The sequence below is a fragment of the Triturus cristatus genome, chromosome 3_1, assembly GCF_964204655.1.
Source record: "Triturus cristatus chromosome 3_1, aTriCri1.1, whole genome shotgun sequence".
Taxonomy (NCBI): domain Eukaryota; kingdom Metazoa; phylum Chordata; class Amphibia; order Caudata; family Salamandridae; genus Triturus; species Triturus cristatus.
The window spans coordinates 129,346,202-129,358,516 of NC_140583.1; the positions used below are offsets into that span (position 1 = coordinate 129,346,202).

The following is a 12,315-nucleotide window of genomic DNA, read 5'->3' on the forward strand; positions in this document are numbered from 1 at the left end:
TGTCAGGAAACAAGATGAAGGGAGTGTGGTGCAGGAAGAGTATGAAGGAGAACCGAGGCAGAATGATTAGGGGAGAGCATAGTGTGAGGACTGTGGCGCCAGGACATACGTAGAGGCAAAGGTAATAAGGGAGAAGTGGTGTATGGTCGTGGCACACGAGGACAGAGAATTGACAGTTATGATAAAAGGATGAGAAAGGAAGAAATCAATGAAGGGGTTAAAGTGAATGAATGAGATATGACTGCATGGGATGAGGGAATATGTTGGAGTTTGTGATGTCACATCTGAGACCTAATAAATAGTGTAATCAAAAGCAAAAGTTGTGATAGCTCTGTGCAATTTGATGAGTTTGAGATGTGATGAGTGATCGTGGGATGTAATGAAAGTGTGACATTAAATGACCAGGAGGTAAGAGCAGGGAGTGTGATGAGAGTACATAGGTGTGTCATGAAACATGAGCTGTGACATAAAATGCTAAATTGTAATGGAGAGATTAGTAAACTAGAAACTACTTTACTTTTACTAAATTCATAATGAGCTTTACCTAATCACAAGCTTTAAAAAGTCATCACTGGTATTCCCCATCAATAATCATTTTACTTACATTTTCCATATACATAGCCTCTCTTTCCTGAAAATGATTTCTCTCTTTATTGAGGAGATTTTTAAGACTTTCAGTCTGTTCCTGTAGAAGACTGTATTTCTCTTCACTGTCTCCCAGCTTCCGAGTGAGGTTCTGAATTATCATCTGCACGTCTTGGCTAACTGAATCATTCACAGGTACTTGATCCTGTATGCAAATGAAAAAACAAATTAAAAAAACGCAATACTAGCTTTGGCTAGATTTTGTTCCATTTCCAAGTTTGTCCAAGTTTAAAAAATAAATCAAAATTGTTTATCACATCTTCCATTTCTTTTTAGCTGATTGGAGTACACTGAATTACCCAGAGGATTTTTATAGCTGTGTGAAGATAGATGCCATACAAATAAAGTTGGTAAAGGGATCAACGGTACTCTGTGTGTTAAGGTAGATACCATACAAATTAAGTTGTTGAAGGATGACTAAAATCTACAATGAAGGAATTCCAATAACTTACTTTATAATTAAAAGTTCAAAATATACATTCAAGGGGCTATAGCAACTGGGTATGACTGACAAGTTAGTTTCATCCTTCTTCCCCATCAGGATGTGTAATGTCTGCTACACTACCGCTGAAGGGCAGAAACCTAGATGAACAGAAATTTTCACCTTGAAATCCAATTAATGGATCCCTGTATTAAGCTACATCACATGGCACAAAATGATTAAACTCTAAGTTCTATAACACTACTTGTTGGGGTCTCCCGATCCAGACAATTTTTACAGGCCGTGTCTGCTTGCAAGTACGAGTTGTATGACTTTTTCCAATTGTGCAGCAATGATGTGTCTTACAAGGTTATTGAAAAGCATCAATAAACACCACCAGAAACGGTGTACCTCATAAATATGTAATGCCACACTGTAACCAGCAGATGTTTTTTATTGTAGTTTTAACTATATCAGCAATATGCAAGCTTCAATAACCTGTAGTGTACTATCAGATTTAAGCACCAAAGGAACAACCTTACTTATAAACATGAACAAACCTACATATTAGTAGTACAATAACAATTTGGTGAGCTGTACTGTCCTTGGGAAGTAAAGCAGAACACAGCTCAGTTTAAAAAAAAATTAATTAATCGTTGAACAATTCTTCAAGAGAATCGTATATAAACTCCCAACTGGATACGGTTACTATACACTTCACATTAAATAAAGCAAAGAACCTCAACCCTCCGGTACCTTTTGGTCTTCTAATGAGGGAGGGGTGTATTTGGGTTGGCTGTTGGATCCAACCGCCATTTGCAACTCAATAATATATGCTTCTTTTTCAGAGAGCTTCTTTTCCTTCTGAACAAGGATGGCATCCATTTCTGAACCCCTCTGCTGCTGGGCCTCAAGTTCAGCAATCTAGGAGTAAACAGAAAAAAGATGATGAATGAGTAGCATTCTTGATTCACTGGGCACCACTGGATGATGCTGTTCCTTCTGTGCCATCTACACAAGCCTACTTCCTAAAAGTGATCAACTGTTATTTGGCTTCCAGCTTTCCTCTAGCCATACAAAAAGTGAAAAAAATATAAAGCCACATAAAAGTAATCAGATTTGTTTAAAAAGTGAGAAATATACCTACTTACCTAGTGTAAGTCACTGTTCTGTTTACATTAATACATAGGAACAATCTCATTGAGGAGCATTTCGGTACATCTGTCCAGGTTTTCTCTAATAATAATCCACATATATAAAGCACGAACAATCACCCGTAAGGGTCTCTAGGCACTGGGGGCCGTTGGGAAAATTAAGCAAGCTATTGTCCAGAGTCACATGGTGCTGGGCTTATCTGCCACCGGGGATCGAACCGTGATCCCCCAATTCCGGAGTCAGTCGCCCTGGCCGCGGCGCCACACCTCTCCCTTGCACCACACCTCTCGCTCTAATAATCAGAGAATCTCCAAAGGACAGCTGTAGTATCACCTAAGAAAAACATGAGGCCCCCCCACCCACATGGGTATTCTATTTCAATAGTTTCACCCCACATATTTACCTTAAACAAAAAAAACAAGGCAAAGGCAGTCACCTTTATAAACAGCTGTGGAACCACAGACAAGATTTAACTAACTTCATATGCCTGTTCAGCCCGACATGTCATTGATCACATATATAATTTTCCTGTATTTGAGATGAAAGATATGCAAAGTAACAAGCTTTTCTGGGATTGTTCGCAAGGAGGACAATACACCCATAAATGTTCAAACAATGGCCTATACTAAATTTAACTTAGTCTGATGGAGTAATGCCTTGCTCTTGAAACTGCTACAAATAAGAGGTGTTTTCCGGTATTCCATGAGCAAATTGTGCACCTGCTCATGTACTTCAGATTGCTTAAGCTAAGTGTGCCAACAGAGCAAAAAACCCTTGTTTCAGTTGATAAATCCCTACAAAGTTTTAACTTTAAGAGAGCTCACTAATTTTCCTATGGCCTTGAAACTCGTTGGGTAACTGAAATACTTTAACCCATAATCCTACAAGAGAAAATCTTAATTATGGGCAGATTATATTTTACAGCATGTTGAACATATTGTTGATAAATTCAGACAATTGTTGCAGCCATAACCAAGGGATTTTAGTTCAAAATGTTAACTTATGACCAGAAGAAAAAAAAAACATTTTTGACTGAGTGTAGGAAGCTGGCTCTGTATATATTATACCAAAGTGAGGTATAGTGTGCACAGAGTCCAGTGGAGCCCAAAAGGTAGGCAGAGGTAAAGAAGATAGCACCTCACTCTCTATTTGTGGTAGTGTGGTCGAGTAGTAAGGCTTTATCAAAGAACAGTGTTAAGTATTTGTTGTACACAGTCAGCAAATTAATTTACACACTCAAAGACTGAACTTCAGATCATTTGTTTTTGTATAAAAATATTCATTTAGTTATTTTATTTTCTAGAACCAAGCAAGCCTGGCACAGGTAAGCAATAAATACTTTACAGTAGTAATGCAGTTTGTAAATAGTTTGAATTTTTATTGTAAATGTACTTTGATTTGATTACAGTAATGTTACTGTTAATGCAATGCTTTTCAGAATACAGTACACATACTATGTATAGGATTTTTAGTAAAATTACAGGTAAGTTACTTTTGAGATTACTTTTCTTATACAGTGCAGTATGCCTAGATACTGCGCTGGGACATTTCCTGTAAACAGGTAAGTAAACGCGTTTTTGTTAGTTAGTACAATTTTAAAGGATTTCTTTAGGTTTTCCAACTCCACACTTAGAAACTTTTGTCAATGTTATCTTATAGAGGAAAATAGCTTTATCGGTTTTAAGGTAAGTACTTTGGTGTGGGAGTTGGTGTTCTGGGGTTAGACTCGGGCGTCCCCCAGGGTCGAGGATGCACTCTTGTAACACTCTCAGCGGCATGAGGGGGGGCTGGGTGCAGAGTGCTGTGGCCCAATGTTATCCAATGGGGGATAGGGGGCCTCTGGTTGGTGGCTGCTGACGAGCAGGCCACTGGGTTGTGGGAGCATAGCTCCTGGACTTAAGCTCAGGGCAAATGGGGGTTTAGGCCAGCCCAAAAGATGCACCATCAGCGGCACTAGGGCGGCTGGGTGCAGGGTGCTGTTTTGGCGTCTGAAGCCCTGTAGCTTTCAATAGGGAGCCTCCGGTTTGCAAAAGCACTGCAGGCTCGGGGATGAATGTCTTCTAGGTGCGACCACCACTTGAAGAGGTAAGTTGGAATCCTGGGGGTTGGTTAGGCACCGTTGGTTGGGCCACCCAAGGCCGTGGTGCATCGGGTGCAGGGGTACCTTTTAGGGGCGGATCTTCTTACCAGCTCCTGGTCGCGGTTGGAGGGACCTTCCGGTTTGAGGCTGCGGGCGTAGGCTGGAGGCTTGAGGCAGGTCAAGGGTCGCCGGATCTCGGGTCAGGATCGCCGGGGGCACCTCCTCTTGGTGTTGGGTCATTCGAAGTCAGGCCGTGGGCATCGGGTGCAGAGTGGTGCAGACCCGTGGATCCTTGCGGAACTGGAGTCTGCTGTTTGAACAAATTCAGTGTTCACGGGAGACAGAGTCTTTGGGATTGAAGGCAGGTAAATCCTCCAGGTTTGTCGAGATTGCTGGCTGCCAGACACACCAGGATTTCGCTGGAGCAGGTTCGAGGTTGGGACAGGCCAGTAGGGCTGGGGCCAAGGCAGTGGACATCCGCATCTTGTTAGCTGTTTGGTCCTTCTTCTTTTCTTCTTGCAGGTTCTTGTCTGAGGAAGCAAGGTTCAGGGGTAACCCTAAATACTACATTTAGGGGCGTTACAGGTAGGTAAAAAGTTGGGACCAATGGGTCCCTTTCCTGGGGTGGGCACACCCCCTATTATGCCACCCTCCAGTGGGAGGGGGGCATAAGCCTTTCCCTGGTCGGCTGGGTCCACCTATCCGCAAGATCGTGGGGACTGAGAGTTGTGCTTCACCTCGCATCTCCCACCTGAGGGGTGGAGTTGGCAGAGGTGGGGCACACCTCTTATCCTCTCTTGTTTTTCCCTGCCGGTTTTTGCGCCCAAAGTGGGGGTCAGAACCAGTGGGGACCAGTTGCTGAAAGCAGCAAGTGGCCTGGGAAAGCTCACAAAGGCAGCAAGCATTTGAAGCTTCCCCTTCGTGGATCCTGCCCATCCTGGGGGAGGAGGCTTGGCACCTCGTCCCAGTATGTGCATTGTTTCAGGCCCCAGAGAGCAGCAGGCTCTCGACCCAGGGGTCCAGAAACATGTCTGGTGGTTGCAGCTGAAAGCAGCCACTCAGCCTGGACACTAGTGGTAGGTCGTTTTTCAGGGGGCATCTCTAAGATGCCCTCTGTGTGCATGTTTCATTAAATCCCACACTGGCATCAGTGTGGGTTTAATGTGCTGAGAAGTTTGATACCAAACTTCTCAGTTTTCAGTGCAGCCATTATGGTGCTGTGGAGTTCATAATGACAAACTCCCAGCACCATATACTCTTAATGGCAGCACTGCACTTACAATGTCTAAGAATGGACTTAGACACTGTAGGGGTACAGGGCTCATGCACCTGTACCCCCACCACTGGTATAGTGTACCCAGCTAGAGGGGTGACTGATATGTACCAGGGCAGTGGGCTGTAGGCATGGCACACAGGGATGTGTGCCATGTCGACTCTTCACTTTGTTCTGCACCAAAACACGAAGCCTGCAAAGACAGTGTGTGAGTGTAATGGTACAGGGCCTCTAAGGATGGCACAATAAGTGCTGCAGCCATTAGAGGTCTTCCCTGGTAACAGTGCCCTGGGTACCTGTGGTACCATTTACCAGGGGCTGACCTGCGGCCAGAGATGCCAATTGGGTTTTGAACATAGGCCCTGTGCACCCGATTGGCAGAAGACTGGGCACACCTAGTCAAAGCAGATTAGCAGTTCAGCAAAAAGTGGGGGCTACCTTGCAGAAAGAGGGTACTTTCTCACACTGAGGTCTTTTGTTCTTGTGCAAAGTTAGAAGTACGTACAAAAGTAAAAAGAGTTAGAAGTGATTATACGTTTCCATTTAGGAAGAGATTTCAAATGCTTAGAGTAAGGACGGAATAAAAAGGATGGGGCATGGTGAGTTGTTTTGCGAGTGGAGGGTGTTTGCGTACAGTCTAGTTGCACTTTGCCTAATCTCTGGGGTGTATATGCCTATACGGCATAGCACTTCTTTATTGTTGTGGATATGCCTATACACCATACCACCTCTTTATTACAGTCACAGTTCACCTAATATGTAAGGTTGGAATCTTTTCTCAATCATCTGAAGACCGCAATCATTACCAAGATTTAGATGTGGGTTGGTGTTTTCGGGGTCAAAGGGTTTATTGTATTTCACTGATCAGAGCACAAGTGGTCGATTGAGTCCAATTTTGGGAAAATGTTCGAAGGAGAGTACTAATCCTTCAGTAAGTAGAAAGGTTATGGGAGATCTGGTGTTTACGATCTTCTCTCAATTTTGATTTAGTGTATTCCATAATCTGAGGGTTGAGCTCCCAGGGACCTACCGTCATACATCTTTTACTCAAATTTGGGTACCGTATCATATGAGCATTTGCTGAAGGAGGAGTGTTTAGAACTTAATTTTGGGCCAGTTTCTGCAGTCATCATGTCTCATTGACTCAATGTGCCATAAGAATGGGGCAGAAAGCGTTGGGGTTTATTCTGGATTAAGCAGGAAGCCAATGAGGATGTATGGCAATATGTTGAAAAGGGAATGTCCCCTGCATGGTATACAGGCATGTTCCCTTGCCCTGAGTGCAAGACTGAATAAGTATCTGATATCCATAATTCATTATCAAAAACAGCAGTTGATATGAGTAGTATAAATATAGGGCCTCCAGATTAGCATGCTGATTGATAGAATAGCCCATATAAAGGTATGTCATCTCCTAGAACTGTTCCTGGTTCTCTTAGTATTGAATTCACTAGTAACCTCACGCCAGAAACGTTTATGCAAATATCCTGTCCTTGAACATACTCAAGGCGTTGCTAATAAATTAAACTATTCAGAAAGCTGCAGGAGGCTGGATTAGTGGCACAAACTCAGGGCACATTTACACAAGAACCTCAAAATTTTACACTGCGTCCAGTGCGAGTGAAGAATTCATACCGGCAATGCTTCTTCCAGTTCCAGACTCAAGAGGGTTGCTTATAAAAAAATCTAAAATATCAACTCGTAAGAGCCATCGCACATTGCTCATCAGCCAATAATAAGAATGCTACCATTGTGGTTTACTTTGTGGTAAAAGATTCAAAAATATGATTTCCATCACATATTTAAATAGTTCTCTGAAGTAGACCAGAATATCCTGTGGCTGTTATCTCACCCAACAACAACAGTTACACAGATTGCAAGTGTAGAGTATGAAAAATGACATCTGCATAGTATAGGGTGTTTCACATTACCAGAGAACATCAGTGTACCTTTCTTTGCAGTTCTTCATTTTTCTGTAGAACCTGCGTTTCCAATTCTTCGACCTTTCTTCGGAGCACAAGGATTTTCCCTCTGTTTGCAGCAGCATTTTCGCGATCACCATCCCCAGAAGACTAAAGAAAAAATAATTCTGTTGGACTATTTTCAACTTTTGGTTATTAAAACGATATTCCTATTGCCAAACATCACGCCTTTACTTTGACATCCACTGCCACAAATACATAAGTAAGCACACTGGAAAAAATTGCACATGTAGGCAGGTGGTTTCACAACATGCTTTCGGGTACAACCCTCACAGTAGTTGAGAGGGATGTCAATAATGCAAAGGATACAATTAGGAGCACAGGACTTAATTAGATAAGACTACGATTCTAAAGGGTGTCATAACACCCACTGACACGAAAACTACTGCAAAATACTGAACCTGGCACTACAAACAGCTACTGGAAGAGCATCTATTATACCAAGTCTGAAAGGAGTCCAGATAATCCTTTAGCCCCTCTTTCCATCTTCAAACCCAGGTATATTGACTCTAGGCAAATATAAATGACATGAGCTTAAGTCAATTAAGGTTTCACTAGCCAAGCAACCACGTATGTGTTTTTATTTGTAGGCAGCTATTGTAAACCAAGTTTCACAATGGAACTTGCTACTCTACCAGAGGAATAGGAAACGAGAGTCTGTTGACGGTGGTGGGGGGCAGGACCAGACCACAAGCCCTGGACAACCCCTTCCAAGTCAGACTCATGCTGATGTCTTGAAACCAGAGTTCACCTTCAATTTACAGCGAACCTCTGAATCCAATCCGGGTGTTGCCCTTATTCATTTACAGTACCCCACCCGGACATCCTCATCACGAAGCCGGCCTTTACCTGGCTGCGCGTTCCTCCCTGATTGTTTTCAACGCTAAATGGAACCCAGACACTTGGAACTTCATGCCAGCTCCGTTTCTCCTCTTTTGAATTCCCTTGACACACCAGTTTAGTAGCGACTCCCTCTCTATCCATCTACCTGGATACCCTGTACACCATACCTTGGGTGCACTCCTGAAAGTACTCTCACTTTGATATCCTTCCAACACCCTAAACAGCACCGGCAAATTTCTTTGTAACCCGGTCCTGAAGATGACCTGATTCAATCACACGTCGAAATGCTGGTGACCACCCAGCGCAACTTAGGGCGCACTTTTGGTTCTATAACTTGTTGAGGATTCTAAATTTTCATAACAATTTCATTAGAACTTTTGTAGTTTTACAACAACTAAAGTGATTGTAAATTTTTCCTTGCGCTGCTCTCGCTGTTTTCCTTGCCTCACTTGTCACTTGCGCCGTTCACTTATTTGCACGAGCACTGTTGTGCACAAGCCTCCAAAGCTGTTCCGTTGCGCCTGGTGGCACCTACAAAATCTTGCTGAGACTCCCACTGCGCGAGCCACGCTGGAAGTGTGCCCGGGCCAAGAGCGGACCAGTCTACGCCCGAACGAGGCTGGGCTGGGCCACCTTCCTTTCATCTTCATCACTCATCTTGATCTTCCTCTACTGTGTCTTCACTGAAACAGTTACCCTGCTAGGTGAGTCTTTGTATTCTTTTGGCACGGTACTCTTCTCCCCTCCAGTAAATCATCTTACTTAGTGACTGATATCATGGGGAAAAGGAATTGTCAAGGGAGGTCCCAGTCACCCCTAATCTCTCGCAGGCCTACCTCTATTGATGGAATGTTGCGAAGAGCCAAAAGGTGTAGTGGCTATGGAGACAGGATTAACGAAGAGGTGACTGTCACTGTCCTCGGATCAGCAAGTTGCTCTGATAGGGCCAAAGCATCCTCAGCATGTTTAAAAAAAGAGGCCATCTCAGCCTGTCTGCGGAAGCCAAACAGCACAGGTCAATCAAGAAGGCCAAGAAGATCTGAGAGGGGATTTAATCATTGACTGCCCCCAAATCGAGGAAAGGCCTGCCAAACCCACTGCTAAATTTACTGTGGCTGGCAAAAAAAAGGACTCCCTACATCGCATTCCAAAGTCCTACAAAAGCTCTAATGAACATTGCGGTAATATTCATTGCAATTGGGCGATAAGATTCCAACAAATGCACATAAGGATAGTGAACTGTTGCTCAGCCAATGTGGGTAGACAGTCTCATAGGGATATTTTAGGAAGAATCTAAACTATCATTCAAGAAGAATTGAGTCCACTCACTGTTCGTCTTGATAAACTGAGCAGCTAGTGCGTGGAGTACAACAAGGCATATGTGCTGTTGACTGGTAAAGTGGACATGCAATGCCAAACAGACCAGACTGTCAGCTAACCCCACAAGGGTTACTCCAGCTACAGTAACAAAAGGGATAAAAATGCTACCACTGAAGGTGCCCCGAAGGGGAAAAGAGGCATGTGTTAAAGGAATCACCTGTCAGTAGGTAGTGTACTAAGGGGGGGGAAGGAGGGAGCAATCGTTCTAAGGCTTGTAAGGTGAATGCTGTGAAATCCCTGATAATTAATCTACCCAGAGCTTCTTGCCCCAATGTCGTGATCCTTGTAGGGGTTTCAGAGATAATAGCTAATCAGATAGAATCCCACGAGGTTCTTAAAAATAAAACGCTGTACTGGATATTTAGACGTAGACACTTTTCACACGTCCTAACTCAGAGGATTAGCTGAATTGGGAAGGGTCCCAAAGACAAGCCTGGGGACTGCATGGTTATTCATTTTAGGAACCTAAAACTGGTCCACAATATCATATTAGGTGACTTATGCCAGCATCTGAGTTCGGTTATAGTGACCCTTCCGCTTCGTTACTTCTATAAACCATCCCTGAGTGAACAGTGACCGCACCCCATCCACACTCCACCCATGACCAGAAGCATGGTCCTTATTCCTATTGTAGGAAGCTGGCTCGGTTTATACTATACCAAAATGAGGTAGTGTGCACAGAGTACAGTGGAACCCCAAAGGTAGGCAGAGTTAAAAGTAGATTGCACCTCACTCTCTATTTGTGGTAGTGCAGGCGAGCAGTTAGGCTTTATCAGAGGGTAGTGTTAAGCATTTGTTGTACACACTCAATCAGCAAATGATGTCACACACTCAAAGACTGAACTCAGACCAACTGTTGAGTTATTTTATTTCTAGAACCAAGAAAAGCCTGGCACAGGTAAGTGAAATAAATGCTTTGTAAAATCTTATGCGGTGTTTGCAATTGAATGCAGGTTTAAAAGCAGTTGGATTGAGTTTGAGTTTGAGTTTAAAATTACTTGTAGAGCGCACGTCTACCAGCGGTTTCTTGGCGCTATAGTTAACAAGGACCTGGGCTAGAAGACTGGGGAAGCTGCTGGCATATTATTCAAAGGACTTCATGAACAGGAAGGTCTTGAGGTGTTTACGGAATTGCGGGTACAGGGTGATAGAGCGAAGTTCAAGGGGAAAGGAGTTCCAGTGGGTCGGGGCAAGGGTGGCAAATTTTGAACCTCCCCACTTCTTTCTCCGGTAGCGTGGGATGGAGAGGAGGGACTGGGAGGACGAGCGTAGTTCCCTGGTGGGAACGTATGGAATGATCTCGGAAGAGATGAACGCCGGTGTCAGGCCAAGTCGGGCCAAGAAGGTGATGGAAGCGAGCTTGAATTGGACCCTAGCTCGCACCGGGAGCCAATGTAAAGATTTCAGAAGAGGGGTAGAGTGGTGAAATTTAGGGAGTTTGAAGGCCAGGCGGGCCGCCTGGTTTTGTATCTGCTGTAGGCGTCGCAGGCTATATGCGGGGATGCCGGCATATAGGGCGTTGCCGTAATCCAGGCGGGACACCACCATGGCCAGGATGATGAGCTTAAGGGCGGGGAAAGTGAAGAAACGGGACACCCTGCGTATAGTGCGCAGTGAGAGGAAAGAAGAAGATACCACAGAGCTAACCTGGGAGTGAAGGGTGAGTTGAGAATTGATTTTTATGCCTAGTGTTTTGACAGAGGAAGAGGGTACAGGAGAGGGGCCAAGGGAGGGGGGCCAGAAAAGAGGAGACCAGGGGCTGGATGAACCACCCGTCAATACCAGCTCGGTCTTGTCGGGATTGAGTTTGAGGTGATTGTGGTTCATCCAGTCCCTGATATGGAGCATGACAGATTGAAAGTTTAGAACAAAAGAGGGGGAAGAGGAAAGATTGAAAACAAGCAGGAGTTCATCCGCATAATTGAATACGAAGACCTACATCTGTTGGAGGGAAAAGATAAGAGGGGCGACATACAGATTGAACAAAAGGGGGGAAAGGGAAGAGCCTTGGGGAACCCCGCACTGAACTTTCCGGACGTCCGCTGTGAAGTCACCCAGGTGGACAGCCTGGGTGCGGTCCCTCAGGAAGGAGGAGAGCCAGACCAGAGCGGTCCCCCCGATCCCCGCCGCCTTGACACGGGATAGCAAGATGGTGTGATCCACCGTATCAAAGGCGGCTGAGAGATCGAGGAGCACTAGGGCCTGGAGCTGATTGGTATCCATACCCTCCCTGAGGTTGTCCAGGACCGAGATGACAACGGACTCCGTGGAGTGTGCGGGCGGAAGCCAGCCTGGCGGGGGGCAAGAGCTCCATGCATCTCCACAAAGGAGCTCAGAGCGCAGGTGACATGGCGCTCGAGCACCTTAGCCAAAAATGGCAAGAGGGAGATGGGGCGGAAATTGGCAGGGACAGAAGGGTCTGCCACAGGTTTTTTCAGAATAGGCACAATAACCGCGGCCTTCAAGGGGTTTGGAACTACACCTTGAGCAAGAGAGCTGTTGAGGAGATGAAGGGGGGGGGGTCTGGGCAGGTAAC

At 44.8% G+C, this 12,315-nt stretch overlaps 1 protein-coding gene across 2 annotated transcripts in view; it reads right to left on the minus strand.

Annotated features, from left to right (window-relative positions):
- Positions 1–12,315, minus strand: part of LOC146859819 (uncharacterized) — a 518,852-nt gene that overhangs the window by 413,162 nt on the left and 93,375 nt on the right. The window contains exons 5-7 of one of the 2 annotated variants that reach the window (XM_085643565.1): positions 7,524–7,646; positions 1,823–1,990; positions 605–790 (exon numbers count right to left, since the gene is read on the minus strand). In XM_085643565.1, coding sequence (XP_085499691.1) covers positions 605–790; positions 1,823–1,990; positions 7,524–7,646 — 477 coding nt within the window. The remainder of the gene's footprint in view (positions 1–604; positions 791–1,822; positions 1,991–7,523; positions 7,647–12,315) is intronic. The other variant, XM_085643566.1, reaches the window with a different exon arrangement.